This window comes from Balaenoptera musculus, chromosome 13, assembly GCF_009873245.2.
Source record: "Balaenoptera musculus isolate JJ_BM4_2016_0621 chromosome 13, mBalMus1.pri.v3, whole genome shotgun sequence".
NCBI classification, from domain to species: Eukaryota; Metazoa; Chordata; class Mammalia; order Artiodactyla; family Balaenopteridae; genus Balaenoptera; species Balaenoptera musculus.
Genome location: NC_045797.1, coordinates 38,503,980 through 38,526,850, shown reverse-complemented (window position 1 = coordinate 38,526,850; position 22,871 = coordinate 38,503,980). Strand labels below are relative to the sequence as shown.

Sequence of the window (22,871 nt, the reverse complement as noted above, 5' to 3'; positions counted from 1 at the left end):
AGATTCCTTTTTTTTTCCATAGGCATAGCCAGTTGTCCTAGTACCATTTGTTGAAAAGACTGTTCTTTCCCCATTGGATTACTTTAGCATCTTTGTTAAAGAATCAGTTGACCATTACATATGGATCTACTTCTGAACTTTGTTCTCTTCCATTGATTCTTCTGTCTTTACATCAGTATATCAATGTCACACTGTCTTAATTTTTGTAGTTTTCAGTGACTCTTGAAATCTAGTGGTGTGAGTCCTCCAAAACTGTTCTCTTGTCTTAGATTATTTTGGTATTTCTAGGTGCTTTGCTTTTCCTATACATTTTAGAATGAGTGTGGATATTTCTACACAGATATTGCTGGAATTTTTATTGGAATTGTGTTGAAGCTGTATGTTGCTCTTTTTTTTCCCAATGGCAAGTCTTCCAGTCCATGAACACGGACTGTCTCTCCATTTATTTAAGTCTTCTTTAATGTCTCTCAATCATGTTTTGTAGTTTCACTATGCAAACGTAACATCTTTTGTTAAATTTGTTCCTAAGTATTTTCTTATGCTTTTATAAATGGAAGTAGGTTTTTTAAATTTTCCAATTGTTCATTAATGGTAATATTGAAATACAGCTGGTCTTTGTATATTGACTTTGTATCCTATGACCTTGCTAAATTGACTTAATTTTTCTTTGCTTATTAGATTCCTTTCAGTATGTATGCCTTTTATCTCTTTGTCTTGCCTTTTTGCGTTGGTTAGGACCTGATGAATAGAAGTGGTGAGAACAGACATCCTTGCCTTGTTCCTTATCTTAGGGGGAAAGCATTCAATCTTTATATTTGTAAAGATTTTTTTTTGATGTGGACCATTTTTAAAGTCTTTATTGAATTTGTTACAGTATTGCTTCTGTTTTATGTTTTGGTTTTTTTGGCCGCGAGGCTTGTGGGATCTTAGCTCATCGACCAGGGATCAAACCCACACCCTCTGCACTGGAAGGAGAAGTCTTAACCACTGGGACTCCAGGGAGGTCCCCTCAATCTTTAACCATTAAGTACGTAACGTTAGTTGTTGGCTTCTCATAAACGTCCTTTCTCAGGTTGAGGAGGTTCCTTTCTATTTCTAGTTTGCCACATGAATGGGTGTTGAATTTTGTCAAATGCTTTTTCTCCATCTCCTGAGATGATAATATAGTTTTTCTCCATTATTATATCAATATGATGAATTACATTGATTTTTCAAGTGTTACATCAGTCTTCCAAGGTAAATTCCACTTGGTCGTGAGGTGTTTTTCTCTTTATGTGTCACTGTATTGGACTTGCTTGTATTTTGTTAAAGATTTTTTGTTTCTGTTCATGAGGGATATTTGTCTGTAGTTTTTTTGTTATGTCTTCTTCAAGTTTGTTATCAAGTTAATACCTCATAAAATGAGTTGGAAAATGTTCACTTCTCTTTTCTGAAAGAATTTGTGTAGTATTTGTATTCTTTGTCCCTTAAAAGTGTGGTGAAATTCAGCAGTAAACTCATTTGGACCTGAAGTTTTCTTTATAGGAAGCTTTTTAATTATCAATTAAGGTCTTTAATTAATATAGTGCTATTCAGGTTTTCTATTTCTTCTTGGATGTTTTGATAATTTCTTTCAAGGAATGTATCCATTTTATCCAAGTTGTCAAATTTATTGGCATAAAGTTGCTTATTGTATTTTCTTATTATCCTTTTCTGTCTGAAGGATCTCTAGTGATGTCCCTCTTTCATTCCTGATATTGATAATTTGTGTTTTATCTCTTTTTCTTGGTCAGTTTAGCTAGGGGTTTATTAGTTTTATTGATCTTTTCAAGGAACCAGCTTTTGATTTCATTGACTTTCTCTATAGTTTGTCTATTTTATATTCCATTGATTTTCACTCTTATATTTACTGTTTCCTTCCTTGTAATTACTTTGGACTTAATTTCCTCTTTTTTTTAGCTTCTTAAAGTGGAAACTTAAATCATTGGTTTTTTACTTCTTTTCTAGTATAAGCATTTAAAGCTACAAGGTTCACTCTAAGCAGTGCTTTTAAGTATTCACAGATTTTGATATATCTTTTTTTCATTTATATTCAGTACGAAATATTTTCTAATTTCCCTTACGATTTTGTCTTTGACCCATGTGTTGTTTAGTAATGTGTTTAATTTCCAAATATTTTCAGATTTTTCTGGATACTTTTCAATTGTCGGTTTCTAATTTAATTCCATCATGGTCGGAAAATGTACTCTGTGGTTTCATCTTCTAAATTTTATTGACACATGTTCCAGATGTGCATGAAAACAATGTGAATTCTGCTGTTATAGGTGGAGTAGTCTTTAAATGTAGGGTCAAGTTGGTTTGATTTTCTGGTACAAGTCTTCTCTAATCATATTCTGACTACTTGTTCTATCAATTACTAAGAGAGTAGTATTGAAATCTCAAGCTGTGCTTGTTAATTTACGTATTTTTCCTTTCAAGTCTGTCAGTTTTTGCTTTGTGTATGTGTTACAGCTTTGTAATTAGGCACATATACATTTATAGTGTATTGACTCTTTTATCATGATGTACCCCTCCTTGTCTATAGTAAAACTGCTTGTCTTAAAGTCTGTTTTGTTTAATATTAACATAATCACTCTGGATTTTTTTTGTTTACCATTTGGATGACATATCTTTTTTCTATCCTTTTATTTTGAACTTCTTCATTTTTTTTTTTTTTTAAAGTCTATGATTTTCTTTTTTTTTTTTTTTTAATTTTTTTTTATAGCTACTTTATTTATTTATTTATTATTTATTTTTGGCTGTGTTGGGTCTTCGGTTCGTGCAAGGGCTTTCTCTAGTTGCGGCAAGCGGGGGCCACTCTTCATCGCGGTGCGGGGACCGCTCTTCATCGCGGTGCGCGGGCCTTTCACTATCGCGGCCTCTCTTGTTGCGGAGCACAGGCTCCAGACGCGCAGGCTCAGTAGTTGTGGCTCACGGGCCTAGTTGCTCCGTGGCATGTGGGATCTTCCCGGACCAGGGCTCGAACCCGTGTCCCCTGCATTAGCAGGCAGATTCTCAACCACTGCGCCACCAGGGAAGCCCCTTCTTCGTGTTTTTAAATTTAAAGTGTGGGGACTTCCCTGGTGGCGCAGTGGTTAAGAATCCACCTGCCAATGCAGGGGACACGGGTTCAAGCCCTGGTCCGGGAAGATCCCACATGCCGCGGAGCAACTAAGCCCATGCGCCACAACTACTGAGCCTGCGCTCTAGAGCCCGCGAGCGACAACTACTGAGCCCGCGAGGCACAACTACTGAAGCCCGTGTGCCACAATTACTGAAGCCTGCATGCCACAACTACGGAAGCCCTCACACCTACAGCCTGTGCCCCGCAACAAGAGAAGCCACCACCATGAGAAGACCACACACCACAACGAAGAGTAGCCCCCACTCGCCTCAACTAGAGAAAGCCCGCACGCAACAACAAAGACCCAAACAGCCAAAAATAAATGAATAAATAAAATTTAAATTGTGTATCTTGTAGATAGCATATTGTTGGTAATTGCTTGTTTATCTAGTTTGACAATCTCTGCTTTTTTTTTTTTTTTTAATTTTTGGCTGTGTTGGGTCTTCGTTGCTGTGCACGGGCTTTCTCTAGTTGTGGCGAGTGGGGGCTACTCTTCGTTGCAGTACACGGCCTCTCATTGCGGTGGCTTCTCTTGTTGTGGAGCACGGGCTCTAGGCACGTGGACTTCAGTAGTTGTGGCTCGTGGGCTCTAGAGCGCAGGCTCAGTAGTTGTGGAACATGGGCTTATTTGCTCTGTAGCATGTGGGATCTTCCCGGACCAGGGCTCGAACCTGTGTCCCCTGCATTGGCAGGCAGATTCTTAACCACTGCGCCACCAGGGAAGCCCAATCTCTGCATTTTGACTGGAACATTTATTCTATTTATATTTAATGTGTTTATTGATATGGTTGTATCAGGTCTGCCATTTTACTATTCATTTTCTAATTTTTTCAGATGTTTTGCTTCTCTGTTTAGCCTTTCCTGCTTTTTTTGTGCTAAGAAAATAATTTTAGGATATTATTTAAATTATTTTATTTGCTTTTCAGTTATATTCTTTGCATTTGTTCTAAAGATTACAACATGCCTCTTTAACCTATCACAATCTACTTAAAGGTAATATGAATTATTCCAGGTAAAATAGAAGAACCTTAAAATAATATATAGTTCCATTTTCTTCCCCTTCTTTGTGCTATTATTGTCATATATATGTGTATATAAATATCATATATCATGATATACATATACATTTATATGCATAAATGTATATTTTTGCTTTACACAGTTATATGTCATTTAGAGAAGAATAAAAGAAAATATATACAATTAGTCTTTTATATTTATCATTTGTCTCTGTGTCTTTGTTACCATCTGATGTTATTTTCTTTCATTCTGAAAGACTTCTTTCATTATTTCCTGTAGTGCAGGTATACTAGTGAATTCTCTTATTTTTATTCATCTGAAAATGTCTTTATTTTATTTTTGTGGTGTTTTTTTTTAACATTTATTTATTTGGTTGCACTGGCTCTTAGTTGCGGCAGGCGGGCTACATAGTTGCGTCTCGAGGGCTCCTTAGTTGCAGCTCACTGGCTTCTTAATTGCGGCACATGGGCTCCTTAGTTGTGGCATGTGAACTCTAAGTTGAGGCATGTATGTGGGATCTAGTTCCCTGATCAGGGATCGAATCAGGGCCCTCTGCATTGGGAGCATGGAGTGTTAACCACTGTGCCACTAGGGAAGTCCCTTGCTTTTGTTTGTTTTTTTTTTATAAATTTATTTAGAGAGGGCAGACAGCAGAAGCAAGAAGAACTACAATCCTGCAGTCTGTGGAACAAAAACCACATTCACAGAAAGATAGACAAGATGAAAAGGCAGAAGGCTATGTACCAGATGAAGGAACAAGATAAAACCCCAGAAAAACAACTAAATGAAGTGGAGATAGGCAACCTTCCAGAAAAAGAATTCAGAATAATGATAGTGAAGATGATCCAGGACCTTGGAAAAAGAGTGGAGGCAAAGATCGAGAAGATGCAAGAAATGTTTAACAAAGACCTAGAGGAATTAAAGAACAAACAAACAGAGATGAACAATACAATAACTGAAATGAAAAATACACTAGAAGGAATCAATAGCAGAATAACTGAGGCAGAAGAACGGATAAGTGACCTGGAAGAGAGAATGGTGGAATTCACTGCTGTGGAACAGAATAAAGAAAAAAAAAAAAGAATGAAAAGAAATGAAGACAGCCTAAGAGACCTCTGGGACAACATTAAACGGAACAATATTCGCATTATAGGCGTCCCAGAAGGAGAAGAGAGAGAGAAAGGACCAGAGAAAGTATTTGAAGAGATTATAGTCGAAAACTTCCCTAACATGGGAAAGGAAATAGTCACCCAAGTCCAGGAAGTGCAGAGAGTACGATACAGGATAAACCCAGGGAGAAACACGCCAAGACACATAGTAATCAAATTGGCAAAAATTAAAGACAAAGAAAAATTATTGAAAGCAGCAAGGGAAATACGACAAATAACATACAAGGGAACTCCCCTAAGGTTAACAACTGATTTCTCAGCAGAAACTCTACAAGCCAGAAGGCAGTGGCATGACATATTTAAAGTGATGAAAGGGAAGAACCTACAACCAAGATTACTCTACCCAGCAAGGATCTCATTCAGATTCAATGGAGAAATCAAAAGCTTTACAGACAAGCAAAAGCTAAGAGAATTCAGCACCACCAAACCAGCCCCACAACAAATGCTAAAGGAACTTCTCTAAGTGGGAAACACAAAAGAAAAAAAAAAGACCTACAAAAACAAACCCAAAACAATTAAGAAAATGGTAATAGGAACATACATATCGATAATTACCTTAAACCTGAATGGATTGAATGCTCCAACAAAAAGACACAGGCTCACTGAATGGATACAAAAACAAGACCTGTATATATGCTGTCTACAAGAGACCCACTTCAGACCTAGGGACACATACAGACTGAAAGTGAGGGAATGGAAAAAGATATTCCATGCAAATGGAAATCAAAAGAAAGCTGGAGTAGCAACACTCATATCAGATAAAATAGACTTTAAAATAAAGAATGTTACAAGAGACAAGGAAGGACACTACATAATGATGAAGGGATCAATCCAAGAAGAAGACATAACAATTATAAATATATATGCACCCAATGTAGGAGCAGCTCAATACATAAGGCAACTGCTAACAGCTATAAAAGAGGAAATCAACAGTAACACAACAATAGTGAGGGACTTTAACACCTCATTTACACCATTGGACAGATCATCCAAACAGAAAATTACTAAGGAAACACAAGCTTTAAATGACACAAAAGACCAGATAGATTTAATTGATATTTATAGGACATTCCATCCAAAAACTGCAGATTACACTTTCTTCTCAAGTGCACGTGGAACATTCTCCACGATAGATCACATCTTGGGTCACAAATCAAGCCTCAGTAAATTTAAGAAAATTGAAATCATCAAGCATCTTTTCTGACCACAATGCTATGAGATTAGAAAACAATTACACAGAAAAAAACGTAAAAAACACAAACACATGGAGGCTAAACAATACATTACTAAATAACCAAGAGATCACTGAAGAAATCAAAGAGGAAATCAAAAAATACCTAGAGACAAATGACAATGAAAACACGACGATCCAAAACCTATGGGATGCAGTTCTAAGAAGTTTATAGCAATACAAGCCTACCTCAAGAAACAAGAAAAATCTCAAATAAACAATCTAACCTTACACCTAAAGGAACTAGAGCAAGAAGAACAAACAAAACCTAAAGTTAGCAGAAGGAAAGAAATCGTAAAGATCAGAGCAGAAGTAAATGAAATAGAGACAAAGAAAACAATAGCAAAGATCAATAAAACTAAAAGCTGGTTCTTTGAGAAGACAAACAAAATTGATAAACCATTAGCCAGACTCATCAAGAAAAAGAGGGAGAGGACTCAGATCAATAAAATTAGAAATGAAAAAGGAGAAATCACAACTGACACCGCAGAAATACAAAGGATCATAAGAGATTACTACCAGCAGCTCTATGCCAATAAAATGGACAACCTGGAAGAAATGGACAAATTCTTAGAAAGGTATAACCTTCCAAGACTGAACCAGGAAGAAATAGAAAATATGAACAGACCAATCACAAGTAATGAAATTGAAACTGTGATTAAAAATCTTCCAACAAACAAAAGTCCAGGACCAGATGGCTTCACAGGTGAATTCTATCAAACATTTAGAGAAGAGCTAACACCCATCCTTCTCAAACTCTTCCAAACAATTGCAGGGGAAGGAACACTCCCAAGCTCATTCTACGAGGCCACCATCACCCTGATACCAAAACCAGACAAAGATACTACAAAAAAAGGAAATTACAGACCAATATTACTGATGAATATAGATGCAAAAATCCTCAACAAAATACTAGCAAGCAGAATTGAACAACACATTAAAAGGATCATACACTGTGATCAACTGGGATTTATCCCAGGGTTGCAAGGATTCTTCAATATATGCAAATCAATCAATGTGATACACCATATTAACAAATTGAAGAATAAAAATCATATGATCATCAAAATAAAACCTTTTAAATATTAACAAATAAAATCCAGTAAAAAAAAAAAGGTTAATATATCAAGTAATTGACCAAGTAATGTTTATATCAGGAATGCAAATTTGGTTTTACATTTGGAAATACATTTTACCATATTAACAGAATAAAGAAGAAAATCCATATCATTGTCTAAAAACAAAATTTATTAATTTTATTAATTTATTTTTGGCTATGTTGGGTCTTCGTTGCTGCTCACGGGCTTTCTGTAATTGTGGTGAGCAGGGGCTACTCTTCTTTGTGGTGCACGGGCTTCTCATTGTGGTGGCTTCTCTCTTGCAGAGCATGGCCTCTAGGCGCATGGCCTTCAGTAGTTGCAGTACGTGGGTTCAGTAGTTGTGGCTCCCGGGCTCTAGAGCACAGGGTCAGTAGTTGTGGCACATGGGCTTAGTTGCTCCGCGGCATATGGGATCTTCCTGGACCAGGGCTCGAACCCGTGTCTCCTGCATTGGCAGGCGGATTCTCAACCACTGCGTCACCAGGGAAGCCCCTTGCTTTTGGTTTTTTTTTTTTTTAAATTAATTAATTTATTTATTTTTGGCTGCGTTGGGTCTTCGTTGCTGCACACGGGCTTTCTCTAGTTGCGGCGAGCGGGGACTGCTCTTCGTTGCGGTGCATGGGCTTCTCATTGCGGCGGCTTCTCTTGTTGCAGAGCACGGGCTCTAGGCACGCGGGCTTCAGTAGTTGTGGCACGCAGCCTCAGTAGTTGTGGCTCACGGGCTCTATAGCGCAGGCTCAGTGGTTGTGGCGCACAGGCTTAGCTGCTCCGCGGCATGTGGGATCTTCCCGGACCAGGGCTCGAACCCGTGTCCCCTGCACTGGCAGGCGGAGTCTTAACCACTGCGCCACCAGGGAAGTCCCTGCTTTTGTTTTTGAAGTACAGTTTTCTTGATATGTAATTCTTTGTTAATAACTCTTTTTTCTTTTAGCACTTTAAATGACGTTTCAATGTCTTCTGGCCTTGATTGTTTCTGATGAGAAGTCAGTCATTTTGATAAAATTGGTCTCATATATCTCATTCTTTTTCCTTGTTTTTTACAGAGGCTAAAATTTCCAGTGGTGGTAGTTTTCATTCTTGTCTTGTTCTTTATTCAATGATAATGCCTTTAGTGTTTAACCATTAAACATAATATTGGCCAGAGTTAAAAAATAAATATATGTCATTTCAGTGTCTTCTGGCCTCCATTGTTTCTGATGAGAAGTCAGTCATTGTGATAAAATTGTTCCCCTCTGTATGTAATGTGCACTTTTAATCATGCTGCTTTACAGATTTTCTTTTTATCTTTAACTTTTAGAAGCTTAACTATGATATGCCTAGATGTGACTTTCTTTGTGTTTATCTTACTTGGGATTTGTTGACCTTCTTGGATCTGTAAATTAATGTTATCTTACAATCGTTATTTCTTTATGTTTTTTGCCCCTTTCTCTCAGTCGTTTTCTGGAGCTCCAGTACACCTATGACCTTTTGATAACTTCACATTCACTGATTCATTTTTCTGCCATTTCACATTTTCTCTTGAGCCCATCTGGTACATTTTTTCATTTCAATTATTGTGCCTTTCAGCTCTAGAATTTCCCCCTGGTTCTTTCATACTTTATGTTTCTCTGTTGAGATTCTCTATGTGCTTATTCAATACTACCATTTTTCCTTTGAACATATTTATAATAGTTGCTTTGAAGTTATTGTCTCCTAAGTCCAACATGCTGGCCCTCTCAGAATCAGTTGCTATTGACTGTTTCTTTTCTGAGTGTTTTCTGTTTCTTTTCTTTTCACTTTCTTTATCTCATAACTTTTCAGTGAAAACTGGACATCGTACATTATCTTTGTGCAACTCTGAAATCTCTTTTGTTCTTCTGAGGATTGTTGGGATTTTTGTTCTAGTAAGCAATTAACCTGCCGGAGCCAAACTGCAAAATCCGTCTCCTGGCTGGTATGCAGTGGATGGTGTTTTTCATAGGTTTTTTGGCTGCTGACTGCTACTACGTTAGCCTGCCCCCCCGCCAGGGGCCACACCAGCCTGTGTAATTTAGTAGTCAGCCAAGGATTTGGACAGAATTTATATTCAGATTTGGGGGCTCACCTGCTTAGTGGTTTCCTTGCTTTTTGGGTTCCCTCCTAGATTCCTACTTGTTTTCCCAGTTCCCAAGTCTGACCTCTGATACCTCAAGCCTATAAGACTCTTAGAAGCTCAAGCTAAAGGCAGTTCGGGGAAATCATTCAGTCAGAAGGCACAAGAAACTCCCACATCTCACAAAGAACAGTTCTGTCTTGCAAGGATCAACACCCCACCCTAGTTTCTGCTTGCCTTTTTAGCTGGGCTTCCTCGGGTCTCCCATATACCTGCAGAGTTTAACACTCAGCTAGAAATTTGGGCGTAGTTTATACTCGCATTTTAGACCTCAAGTCTCTTTCTTCCTTCCATATTTTCCCCTTCAAATTTCCAGCTTCTTGGGGATTCCCTGGCAGTCCAGTGGTTAGGACTCCACACTTCCACTGCAAGGAGCATGGGTTCAATCCCTGGTCAGGGAACTAAGATCCCACAAGCCACGTGGCACGGCCAAAAAAAAAAATTCCAGCTTCTCTGTTGCTTCGAACTTTATCATCTTCTCCCTAGAACTCAAGGCTGTAATTTTCCTCCCTGAACTGGGGAGGTGGGGAGGTGCCCTCAGACAAGAAAGCCACAAACTCACAGTTCTTAGCTCGTGCATCTTTCAAATGTAAACATTGAACTTTCTATCTTCCTTTGACTATTCCCCAGTACCTGCAGATGGTTGTTTATAATATTTTTGTTCTGTTTTTAGGGAAGAAATTGTCCAACCTTTTCACACTGCCATTATCATATGTCCCACCCTATCATGGCTTTTAGAAATTTTATAACTTAAATCTCCCACTTTAACAAAGAGACACGTCAGGGGCTCAGGGTTTGCCAGCAGGCAAATAAATCTATCCAGATTATTGATGTTGTGTTGTCTTTATTCTGTTATCTTCAAAATTATCTTTTATGTAGCACATTTTACAGGTTTTTCATTTATGGTAGTGATAAAGTTTCCCTTTTAAGATAGAGCAAAAAGTGTGAAGGTGGTGTACAAATAATTGACATTTGGGAAACAATGATCTAATGTGCTATTCTTAACCTTCAAACATTGTTTTTAGAGAAATATTTCTTTCCCTTCCCTCTTTTTTGCCTCTCTCCTTTCTCCACTAAACTGTCAGCCAGAGTAAAGCAGAATACTGACTGCAGGAATGCCTTAGTTTCAAATATACTTTGTCCCAGATCTGGTTCTTCACAAGATCATTTATGTTCTACCTCCATTTTTACCTTCATAGCCCACCTCCTGCATGAACAAAAGACATTTTATTTTTATTTATTTATTTATTTTTTTAAACATTATTTATTTATTTTTTATATTGTTTTTGGCTGTGTTGGGTCTTCGTCTCTGCGCGAGGGCCCCCTCCAGCCGCGGCAAGTGGGGGCCACTCTTCATCGCGGCACACGGGCCTCTCACCATCGCGGCCTCTCCTGTTGCGGAGCACAGGCTCCAGACGCGCAGGCTCAGTAATTGTGGCTCACGGGCCCAGCCGCTCCGCGGCACGCGGGATCCTCCCAGACCAGGGCCCGAACCCGTGTCCCCCGCATTGGCAGGCAGATTCCCAACCACTGTGCCACCAGGGAAGCCCCAAAAGACATTTTAAAGATTTTTTGTGAGCTCTTCTCTCCTCCCATTCTCAGATTGTGTTTTTCTGGGTTATAGTTATTTTTTATATAAAAAATTTGGAATTAGGAGGTGTGACTCCACTGTCAAATTAGATTCAGAGAAAGAAATATGGATAATTTCCCCAACATTTTTCTGTATTTAATTTCACTGGCACTTGGAATTCATTGCCCTCATTTTTTCTGCAAAGATTTTTACCAAGTAGAAAGAAGAAAAGTAATTAAAATGAACCTCTGTAAAGCACTTTTAGTTTGATTTCTCCATATATTTACTTTTTATCCCAAGGTAATTTGTTAGTTTTTAAAAACAATGTTTTATTTTTCAGTGGTTTTATTGTTTGACTGTGACAAGTGCATGGGAAAAGTATATGGGACTTATGCTCATAACATTGACCTTCTGTTATCAGGGAAAAAGGAGAAGCCAAAGAAATTCACTAAACAACCAAAAAAGCAGATGTCTTCACCCTGTGGTCAGAAGAAAGAAAAGGCATTGGAGAAGGTAACACTAAATTATCTATTACTATTCTAAAGTTCATATTGAGAAATAAGCAGGTACAGCCAGGAAAAATTCGAAAAAGAAGAGTAATGAGTGTCACAGTGGAATGCTAGCAGTGTAAAAATGAGTGAAGAATCACTATAAAGACCGAGATTAAAGATCTCTAAGGTATGTTGACACATGAAAAAAGGAAAGTGAGTTTGGGAGAGAGAAATTAGGGGTTTGGGATTAGCATATACAAACTACTACTATATATAAAATAGATAAACAACAAGGTCCTACTGTATAGCACAGGGAATTATATTCAATGTCTTGTAATAAACTATAATGGAAAAGAATGTGAAAAAGAACATATATATATATAAAACTGAATCACTTTACGCCAGAAACTAATACAACATTGTAAAGTAACTATACTTCAATTAAAAAAAAAAGAAAAAAGGAAAAGTGCAGAGCAGTATGTATAGTGGCATATTATGCTACCATTTGTGTAGAATAGATGAAGGAATATATATGAATTTTCTTGTATATCCATAAAATATCTGTGGAAAGCTATACAGGAAATTGATAAAATTAGTGGCCTCTAAGGAAGGGAACTGAATGTCTGGGGGACAGAGGCTTTTTACTGTATGTGCTGTTTGTACTTCTTGAATTTTGAACCAGTATTACTTACTCAAAAAATAAGTAGGCTTTAAATTTTTAAAATAAATATTTTATGACCTTTTAAAATTATTCTTATTTCCCCATGCCTTCAAAGGAAGGAGTAAAAAGCCAGGTAGGAATAAGAGAACAGTATAACTACAGTTGGCTAAAAGAGAAACTATAGATTCTAAAAATGTGTGAAAAGCTGGAGTTCAAACAAGTTCCACACAATATATGTTGGACGGGTTGTACGTTCATCTCCATGTTAAGGACCAGAGGCACAGAATGAGTGAATTCTAAAAGATTGCATAGAGGTGGGGGGCTTCCAGGTCAGACAAATAAAACTGGGTTCAAATTCTAGGTCTGTTTCTCTGTGGACAAGTTTCTTAACTTCTCTGACGCTGTTTATTATAGAGATAATAGTAGCACCTATCTCACATGGTAGTTGCAAGGCTTCAGTGAAAGAATGCTTGTAATGCTCTTGGTACAGTATCTTTCACCCAATAAATGTAAACTCTTTTTGTATTACCTATAACGCTAATCAGTAAATATGTTCTAATTGGGCCTTAATGTTGTCTACTTTTTTTTAGTCAACTTCTAGAGATGTGTCTCCTTTCATGTGAGTATTGCTCCTTAATCCAGTCAGATGTTCACTGTAAAAGCATCAGTGCTGATTTTTGTTTAATTTTTTCAATAGTGTGAGTATGCAGAAGAATAAGTGGGATGCCACAAGATCCTTGAGATTCAACCAAGATGCGCAAAGAGAAGATGGTAAGTTTTATTATTTGTGTAATGTACAAATTAGGTCTAAATAGCAATGATAGGAATCTTTTATTTTATGAAGTATGCTGAATAGCTTTAAAGATTCCAACTGGAATAAGGCCCAGAATTAGCACATTCCCTTAGGCATCAACCAGAGTTTCATTACTAGACAATCCCAGTAGATAATATGTTGTTTTATGTATCTGTCATTTTGAGACCTCTCAGACTGACTTTCACCCACTACTTCACTCTCAAGAAGGCTGAATATGTCTTAGGCTGACTTACAGTAATATTAAAAGCTGCACAGTTATCTGTATTTGAGCCATTTTGCCACTTGCAGCCTAAAATACTTCAAAGATAAATAGGTGTATGTGTCTATAAATAATATCCAATGATATTTTCATAAACTCTTGATGATTGCAATCTTCTTTAAGAAATAAAAGTAATAAAACATCCTCATAAAAAGTAAGGTTTATTAATTTTTACCTTCAGATCAACGGCGGATGTCTGAAATTACAGGGCACCTAATAAAGATGAGATTGGGTGATCTGGACCGAGTCAAGTCAAAGGAAGCAAAAGAAGTAAGAATTATTTACTCGTGTACTGTGCTTGCTTGGATATGCCTTCCTACTTTATTTTCATCATAAGTATAAAGATGCTTTATAATTTTAAAAGAATAAATTTTTTATTTTTTTTTATATTCTGTACCAGTTAGCCTGTTTGTTCACGTAAGTTTTTCACCACCTCTTACAGTCCATAGGTCCTCTCTATAACACACATAGTAAAGTACGTTGTTACTGAAAGTGTAATGTCCAACCAAGAGCAGATTAGCTCTGCACTGCAGACTGTCCAGAGGGTGACCCCCTGGAAGTTGCTAATTTTCATCAACTCTGCATGCACTGCTTAGACATTATCTTTAAAATAAGATGTTATCTTGCTGAAAATGATCACAAGAAATACCTGTACTCTTACGGAATTACATGTTAGTCATAACATTATGTATCATCATTAGTACCAGTATTATGTAGTCACAGTTACACTTGCCCCTAATTCTTTTATTTAAAAATTTACTTCCCTACAAGAAGAAAACACAGGAAAAAAATCTTTATCACCATGGGTTAGGCAAGTATTTCTTAGCTACCACACCAAAAGCATTACCCATAAAAGAAAAAAATTGGCAAATTGGACTTCATCAAAATTTAAAACTTATTTTTGAAAGACATTATTAAGAGAACGAAAAGACAAGCCATAAACTATGAGAATATATGTGTAAAATATTTATCTGGTAAAGGATTTGTATCCAAAATATATAAAGAATTCTCAAAACTCAATAATAAAATAAACAATCCAGTGACAATAAGTGGGCAAAAGATTAATCATACACTTCAGAAAGAAGGGATATAGGTGGCAAATAAGCACAGGAAAAGATGCAACAACATTAGTCATTAGGGAAATGTAAATTAACACCTCAACAAGATACCACTATACACCCACTAGAATGCCTAGAAAAGTTTTGTTTTGTTTTGTTTTGTTTTGGCAGCATTGGGTCTTCGTTGCTGCGCGCGGGCTTTCTCTATTTGTGTCGTGCGGGGGCTCTTCTTCGTTGTGGTGTGTGGGCTTCTCATTGCGGTGGTTTCTCTTGTGTGGAGCGCATGGGCTCTAGGCGTGCAGGCTTCAGTAGTTGTGACTTGAGGGCTCTAGAGCACAGGCAGGCTCAGTAGTTGTGGCACACGGGCTTAGTTGCTCTGCAGCTAAAAAAGTTTTTTAAATATGCTGGCAAGAATATAGAGCAACTGGAACTCTCGTATATAGCTAGTAAGGATGCAAAAGGGAATGGCTACTTGGGAAAACAGTTTAGCTGTTTCTTATAGCATTAAATGTTTACTCACCATACAGATCATTTCACACATATCTTTACAGTGGCTTTATTTAGAATTGCCAAGAGCTAGAAACAACCCAAATGTTCTTTACATGATAAATGAGTAAGACTGTAGAATAGATAAAAAGAATGAGCTATTGATACATGTTGCAACATAGATGAATATCCTACACATTATGCTAAGCAAAAGGAGCCAGATTCAAAAGGCTACAGACTGTATGATTCTATTTATATAATGTTCTGGGAAATGCAAAAGTATAGGGACATAAAACAAGTCAGTGGTTGCCAGGAATGGGTAGTGTCAAATCGTTGGACTTAAAAGGGGCACAAGGGGATTTTCTTGGGGTGTTTGAACTGTTTTATGTCTCCATTATGAGTGGTTACACAACTGTATGCACTTGTCAAAACTCAGAACAGTGCACTAAAATGGGTGAATTTTACTTATATAAAATAATAAAAATAAATTGTAACTCAGAGCCTGAATTTAAAAAATCAAAATAAAATTACTTCTAAGTTAACAAGTAATGCCATTTCAATAAAGCAGAGCTTCTACTGGTTCCTTAACGATAATAACTTAATTTTTCTCCTTTACTCTGCAGTTTGCAGGAGGTATTTATTCCAGGCTTGAAGCACAAATCAAGGCCTCAGTGCCAGTCAATGCACGGCAAAGCAGCTCAGAGAAAAACACAAGGTGAATCAGCATAAATGAATTCAGAATGCCACTAGCTTTGAAGTGATTTTTTTTTTTTTTTTTGGAAAAATCATATGAACACTAGAAGCACATAATTTGAGTTTGGTTTTATTTTGTTTCAGGGATTTGATCATCAAGACATTAATTAGAACCAGATTTTAACTTAAAAGTTAAGACTTTAAAAGGTCATGATCACAAAATTTAATGAAAGTATACTTTTTTTAAAGTTTTTTGTTTATTGAGTCAGCTCCATTCTGATCCAACTGTGATAAAAATGTAAGCTATAGTGTGAATTAGCAGAATTTTTATACTATTTGTAGATAATATATTACTACTTTATATAAATCATTGAAACCTTTCTTGTTTCTTGTTCTATCTCTCTTAATAAAATCTAATTTGTATGTTCTGTGTCATTTTACAGCACAGATTTTCTTTGAAAGATTAACAGTAACTGAGATTTGATTATTAATACTACAGATCCAAATGCCTTATCTGCAATTCTGAAATCCAGAAAGCTCAGAAAGCCAAAAGCTTTTTTCATACATTTGTGGCAACTCAAGCCTGACCTGAGCTACTGTGGTACTATTTATAGTTTTTATTTATCCCACTTAATGTAAATGCTCATTTGTTTCACTGAAGAAGTATTAATGTGTTTGGTTGTGGGGCACTGCTCCAGATTCATGATATACAATATATGTACATATTATTTCCCCCAAATTAAAAAATATCTGAATTCCAAAATACATCTCCAAGAATTTTTGAAAATGGATTATGGAGCTACATGAAGTTTCATTAAACTTTGACACTGTCAAGCAAACATGACCTAAAGCAGTGGCAACTTATTGTTTTAGAAGCACCTCTGACCTTCTTTTCTGTTTAAAAAATCTAGGTCTAAAAGTCGTTTTGGTCAAGGTCGGCCTGCGTAAAGCACCTTAAAATATTACTAAGAAGACAGAAGACTCACCTCTGGACATTTGAAATTGCTCATCACTTCTTGAAGGTCTTCAGAACGATGACTTCTAAATGTTTTAAGTTATTTATTAATTATTCTTGCAAGCCACATAAATCGTAGTGCTAAGGGAAATATATAGTTAGGTCTTATGAAATCTAATTGTAAATATGAAACTTCTTAAACCTAATTTTCCTTTGGTGTGATGCTAGGCTATGTAGAAAATTAGTATTTACAAATTTGCATAGTTAAGGCTCCTAGTATTTGTTATCCTTTATTTATTTGAAAGAGAAGAGGTCTAAACTCTCAAGTAGCTAAGAGTTTTTTAAGACCTTAAAAATTAGGGGAACACAGCTGGTAGTGGTATGGTACATGTGCACTAATTATAGTATGTCTTTTGGGCTGTAAATCTTGGGATAGCACTGAGAACTGCAATTTGTGTGATGAAATTTCCAGTGATGCTAATTTTAAGTTTGCATGACTATTAAGGAGTTACAGATCTCAAGACTGCATTAAATAAATTTTCAAGATGAAGTATTCCTGTGTTGGGCAGAAGCCTTAATTTTTTTCAGCATTATTCCATAGAAAGCACAATGTTAATCCAACTCTTTTTTTTTTTAGTTGTGTTTTTTTGTTGTTGGTTTGTTTTTTTTTAGTTTTTAGTAGTTATTATTGGTCATCTGAGCTGGAATTACTGATTATTACCTCTTTCTTCTGTGAAGCTAGTACCATTCTGAATTTGTTAAAATAACCATTGATAACTTTAAAGCTAGTAAATCATTTCAGTTGTATGAGACAGTTCTCAGGGCACTAAAACTCAACCATATTTCTATAGCCATTCGAATAGCCCCTTAAAACAGTTATAATTAGTTATTACTTTAGAGATGTCTAGAAGGAAATATTCCCAAATACATTTGATGGATGAAAAATTGCATATATTTAAGAAAAATCAAAATCAAATTCTATTCTATAGATCATGTCTTAATTTTCTAACCAAGCAGAAAGAGTGCTCAGGGAAAATTTGTTCCAAACCATAAGCATATAAAAATTATGTGTTTGGAAATTACTTATATGTAGGTCTCTGAAAAACTTTAAGATGCACTGTTTCTATTTTTAGTCTTCCTTTGCCTTATAATTGAAATTTCTTCAAATTAGAGAACAGACTTTAATAGTGTATGACAGAACAGCAATTTCTATTGAAATGTCCAAGTGTTACACTCAGTTTAGACATACAGAAATCATTATTTTTAATGAGTGTTTTAGTTGGTAAGTGAAGCTAGATTTTATTTGATGTTATATGTATGGCTTTGCCAAGATTTTTGAACTTCTGTTTGGAAATTTTGTTGCAGTCGATATATTTTTCAATTGTTTGATATTTTTGAAACAGATTATAAAATTTTTATTTTCAAAAGAAAATGTTTTATACTACATGATCTGTACACCCTGTTAAATACCAGCGTCTTGTTTAGTTTACTCTGATCAAAAGGGTTTAGGTTTGTACATGTTCTACAGTGCTGTGACGGTCACAATTAAAAGAGGAAAATATGCTCATTTGATTTTTAACTGATGGTAACAAGGCAAATTACTTCTCCCCTGGGGGGACTGTACCACTGAATTTTTACAAACAGAATTTATCAGAATTTGATTTTCTTCAGAATGTGCTTTTAATTTTGTGGACGTCTGTAATTCAAGCACAGGTACCACAAACATTTTAATCAAACTCGTAATAGCATTTGTTTTGCCAAATACTTTGAGGTTTTATCTTCCATTAATTCCGAATTCACATTTATTTAATTGAAATAAACATTAATGACAAAAGTTGTTTGCAAAGTCCCTTGATCTGAATCATTCCATCTTCTCAAAAATGTTCGGATGGGCTCTAGATCACAGGTTTTCATGGAAGAGGTGAACTTTGTAAATTTTAAGGTTGTTTTAAATGAGATTATCCTGGTAAAGATTCAACAAAACATTTAAGGGTAAAATACTGCAGAAAAGATAATTTGGTAACAGTGCTGATTCCATACTGTTGGGTCATTTTGTTATTGTCCTTCTTCAGAACGCTCAGCCAGGTATTGTGAGATATGCTAAGTGCTTTGGAAGCTGAGGCTGAAGCCCTATCATGCTAATCTGCCACAGGCAAATCTTAGTATAAAAACAAACAAACAAACAAAAACCCTTTTATCTCCAGTACCTCGAGTTAATTCTTCAACCCTCAACTATTCCTTAAAGAACTATTATGAACCTCACCTTTTCACACGGCTCAGTTAAAAGGCACTGGGGGGCTTCCCTGGTGGCGCAGTGGTTGAGAATCTGCCTGACGATGCAGGGGACACGGGTTCGAGCCCTGGTCTGGGAAGATCCCACATGCCGCGGAGCAACTAGGCCCGTGAGCCACAACTACTGAGCCTGCGCGTCTGGAGCCTGTGCTCCGCAACAAGAGAGGCCGCGATAGTGAGAGGCCCGCGCACCGCGATGAAGAGTGGCCCCCGCTCGCCGCAACTGGAGAAAGCCCTCGTGCAGAAACGAAGACCCAACACAGCCATAAATAAATAAATAAATAAAATTAAAAAAAAAAAAAAAAAAAAAAAGGCACTGGGGATACCTAGCCAGTCCAATTCTTTTTTAAAATTTATTTATTTATTTATTTTTGGCTGCGTTGGGTCTTTGTTGCTGCGCGCGGGCTATCTCTATTTGTGGCAAGCGGGGGTTACTCTTCGTTGCAGTGCGGTGGCTTCTCTTTGTTGCGGAGCATGGGCTCTAGGCGCGCAGGCTCAGTAGTTTTGGCTCACAGGCTCAGTAGTTGTGGTGCACGGGCTCTAAAGCGCAGGCTCAGTATTTGTGGCACATGGGCTTAGTTGCTCCGCAGCATGTGGAATCTTCCCTGACCAGGGCTCGAACCCGTGTCCCCTGCATTGGCAGGTGGATTCTTAACCACTGTGCCACCAGGGAAGCCCCTAGCCAGTTCAATTCTAATTGGCTAACTCTCTCATTTAAAGCTGATCTATCGGGGAGGATGATATGGGGATAATATTATTTCCACTTTTATAGGACTGTTGCGGGGGCAGGTAAATGATTTAGAGATCTAAAACAATTAGCACAGTATTTTCTGGCTAATCGTAAGGCCTCCAGAAATGTTAACTATTATTATTGTTGCACTGTGGGATCTTAGTTCCTTGACCAGGGATTAAACCCGGGCCCTTCGCAGTGAGAGTGTGGAGTCCTAACCACTGGACCACCAGGGAATTCCGTTATTTTAATATTTGGGAAGTGCCCTTAAAAGTCTTTAAGATGGGAGATTGATATCCCTCCTCCTGTAACTTGAGTTGCTAAGACTGATGTGTGTTTGTTTAATGCAAGAAAGAAAAGAGGCACATAATAGTTCAGTGGTTGCTGTGACATCGTTTGTTACTTCGTTATACTAAACCTCTTGCCTTATTTAAGCAGTACAAACAGGATTTGTAGGAAGAGGTAGGAAAACTATTTCCTGCTATGTGGTGGTGAGTGACCTGGGCTGTCTTCAGAGAGGTTTACTGAAGGAGAGAGTGAGGCTGCAGCATGGTCTTATAGCAGCTCTCCTTCCAAGATTATCTTTCCTTGAGAAAACGTAGCTAGTTTCGCTTTTACTACTTGTCTATGACAAGAGTAGTTCTTATCAAACTGTGGAAGAGTGGTTGCTAAATTAGTAGCTGCTGAGAATGCTGCTAGCTCTCTTAAGTACCTTATCTCCTTCAGTCTCACAATAAACCCCCAAATCGGGTATTATCCCCATTTTATAGGTGGAGAAGAAAGTTCAGGGAGCTAAAGTAATCCGCACACTGGGATTGAAGTCTAGGCCTATCAGCACATTCCAACACCTTGAAACAATTTTACCTTGGATTACCTGAAACATTTTCTCTTAGAGTGCCTCCTGGCTCACTGGCAGCTCCTTCAAACTGAAAACAGGTGATCCCAGCTCACTCCCTGTGGTTCTAGCCTTGTTTATCCAAGTGCCTACTTGACATTTGTATTTGGAATATCAGTAGGTGTCTCCAACTTAACATAATAAAAGCAGGACTTGTGTTATATCTCCCCAACCCACCACCAACTCCCTGCTCGTTCAGTAAATGGCACTACTGCCCACTCAAGTGCACAAGCCGAATGTTTAGAAATTCCTCATAATTCCTCTTTTTCCTTCACTCCCCACATCCAATTCATCGGCAAGTCTGATATAAAACCTACATCCATTTGCTTCCCTCCATCGCCATAATCCATCACTCCAAGTTATTAACATCTCCAAGCCTCCTAAGTGATTCCAGCTCCCACTCTAACCTCTATTATTCACAAAGCAACTACAGTAATTTTGAAATGTGAATCAGATCACATCACACTCCAGTAGCACCTCATCAAACCTAGAATAAAATCCTACTTCCATTGCCCGGGTTTACAAAGTCCCACACAGCCTAGCCCCTGGTTGCCTCTCAGTCTCCTTTCCCCTCTTGCTACTACATTCCAGTCACATGGCCTACCTGGTCCTCCAATAAGTAAGCTCATTCCCACCATTTAGCTCCTTCACATTACTGTTCCCACTGTCTAGAAGCCTTATTATAATTCAGATTTTAGGTTAGATGTCATTTCCTCACAGGAGGCATTTCCATGTACCCAATCTAAAGTAGCTACCCAAGTCACTCTCATTACACCATCATAGTTTATTTCTGTACAAATCACAAATCTGACATTATTACATCATTATTTTTTTCTTTTCTTTTTTTTCTTTAAGTCTTTATTGAATTTGTTACAATATGGCTTCTGTTTTATGTTTTGGTTTTTTGGCCCCTAGGCATGTGGGATCCCGACCAGGGATTGAACCCGCACCCCCTGCACTGGAAGGCAAAGTCTTAACCACTGGACCACCAGGGAAACCCCTTCTTTCTTTCTTTTTTGTCTGTCGGTTTGCAATTTGTCTTCCATGCTAGAAAATGAAATGCATCCAAATAGGAAAAGAAGTAGGGCTTCCCTGGTGGCGCAGTGGTTAAGAATCCGCCTGCCAATGCAGGGGACACGGGTTCAAGCCCTGGCCCGGGAAGATCCCACATGCCGCGGGGCAACTAAGCCTGTGTGCCACAACTACTGAGCCTGCGCTCTAGAGCCCGCGAGCCACAACTACTGAAGCCCATGCGCCTAGAGCCCGTGCTCTGCAACAAGAGAAGCCACCGCAATGAGAAGCCCGCGCACCGCAACAGAGAGTAGCCCCCACTGACCGCAACTAGAGAAAGCCCATGCACAGCAACGAAGACCCAACGCAGCCAAAAATAAATAAATAAAATAAATTTTAAAAAAAGTAAAACCGTATCTATTCACAGATGACATGATCTTGTATATAGAAAATCCCAAGAAATCCACTAAAAAACTATTAGAACATATAATTAAGTTCAAGATTTCAGGATATACAATCAATATACAAAAATCAATTTATTTCTATATACTAGCAATGAAAAATATAAATATTAAATTTTTAAAAATTCCCTTTACAATAGCATCAAAAAGAATAAAATACTTAAGAAAAAATTTCACAAAAGAAGTGTAATATGTGTACTCTGAAAACTACAAGATATCGTTGAAAGAAATTAAAGAAGATCTAAATAAATGGGAAGATTATCCCATGTTCATGGATCAGAACACTTAATATTGTTAAGATGGTAATACCCCTCAACTTGATCTACAGATTCACCACAGTTCCTGTCAGATTTCCAGCTGGCTTCATTGTAGAAATTGACAAACCAATCCTAAAATTCATATGGAAACTCAAGGGATCCAGAAATGCCAAAACAATTTTGGAAAAGAACAAAGGGTTCACACTTTCTGCTTTCAACTCTTACTACAAAGGTGCAGTAATCAAGGCAGTGTAGTACTAGCATATGGATAGTCATACAGATCAATGAAACAGAACTGAGAGTCCAGAAATAAACCCATCTATTTATGGCCAACTGATTTTCAACAATAGTGCCAAGACCATTCAATGGCGAAAGAACAGTTTTTTCTACAAATGGTGCTGGGAAAATGATAGCTTCATGCAAAGGAGTGAAGTTAGACCCCATC

General features: G+C 37.4%; 1 protein-coding gene across 3 annotated transcripts in view; it reads left to right on the top strand.

Annotated features, from left to right (window-relative positions):
- Positions 1-18,610, top strand: part of KIAA1841 (KIAA1841 ortholog) — a 68,549-nt gene extending 49,939 nt beyond the window's left edge. The window contains exons 16-22 of one of the 3 annotated variants that reach the window (XM_036874042.1): positions 11,785-11,876; positions 12,631-12,648; positions 13,106-13,134; positions 13,213-13,286; positions 13,770-13,858; positions 15,756-15,847; positions 16,737-18,576. In XM_036874042.1, coding sequence (XP_036729937.1) covers positions 11,785-11,876; positions 12,631-12,648; positions 13,106-13,134; positions 13,213-13,286; positions 13,770-13,858; positions 15,756-15,847; positions 16,737-16,773 — 431 coding nt within the window. In that variant the 3' untranslated portion in view covers positions 16,774-18,576. Of the gene's footprint in view, positions 1-11,784; positions 11,877-12,630; positions 12,649-13,105; positions 13,135-13,212; positions 13,287-13,769; positions 13,859-15,755; positions 15,848-16,736 lie in introns of all 3 variants that reach the window. The other 2 variants (XM_036874043.1, XM_036874041.1) reach the window with 2 other exon arrangements.
- Positions 18,611-22,871: the final 4,261 nt, after the last annotated feature.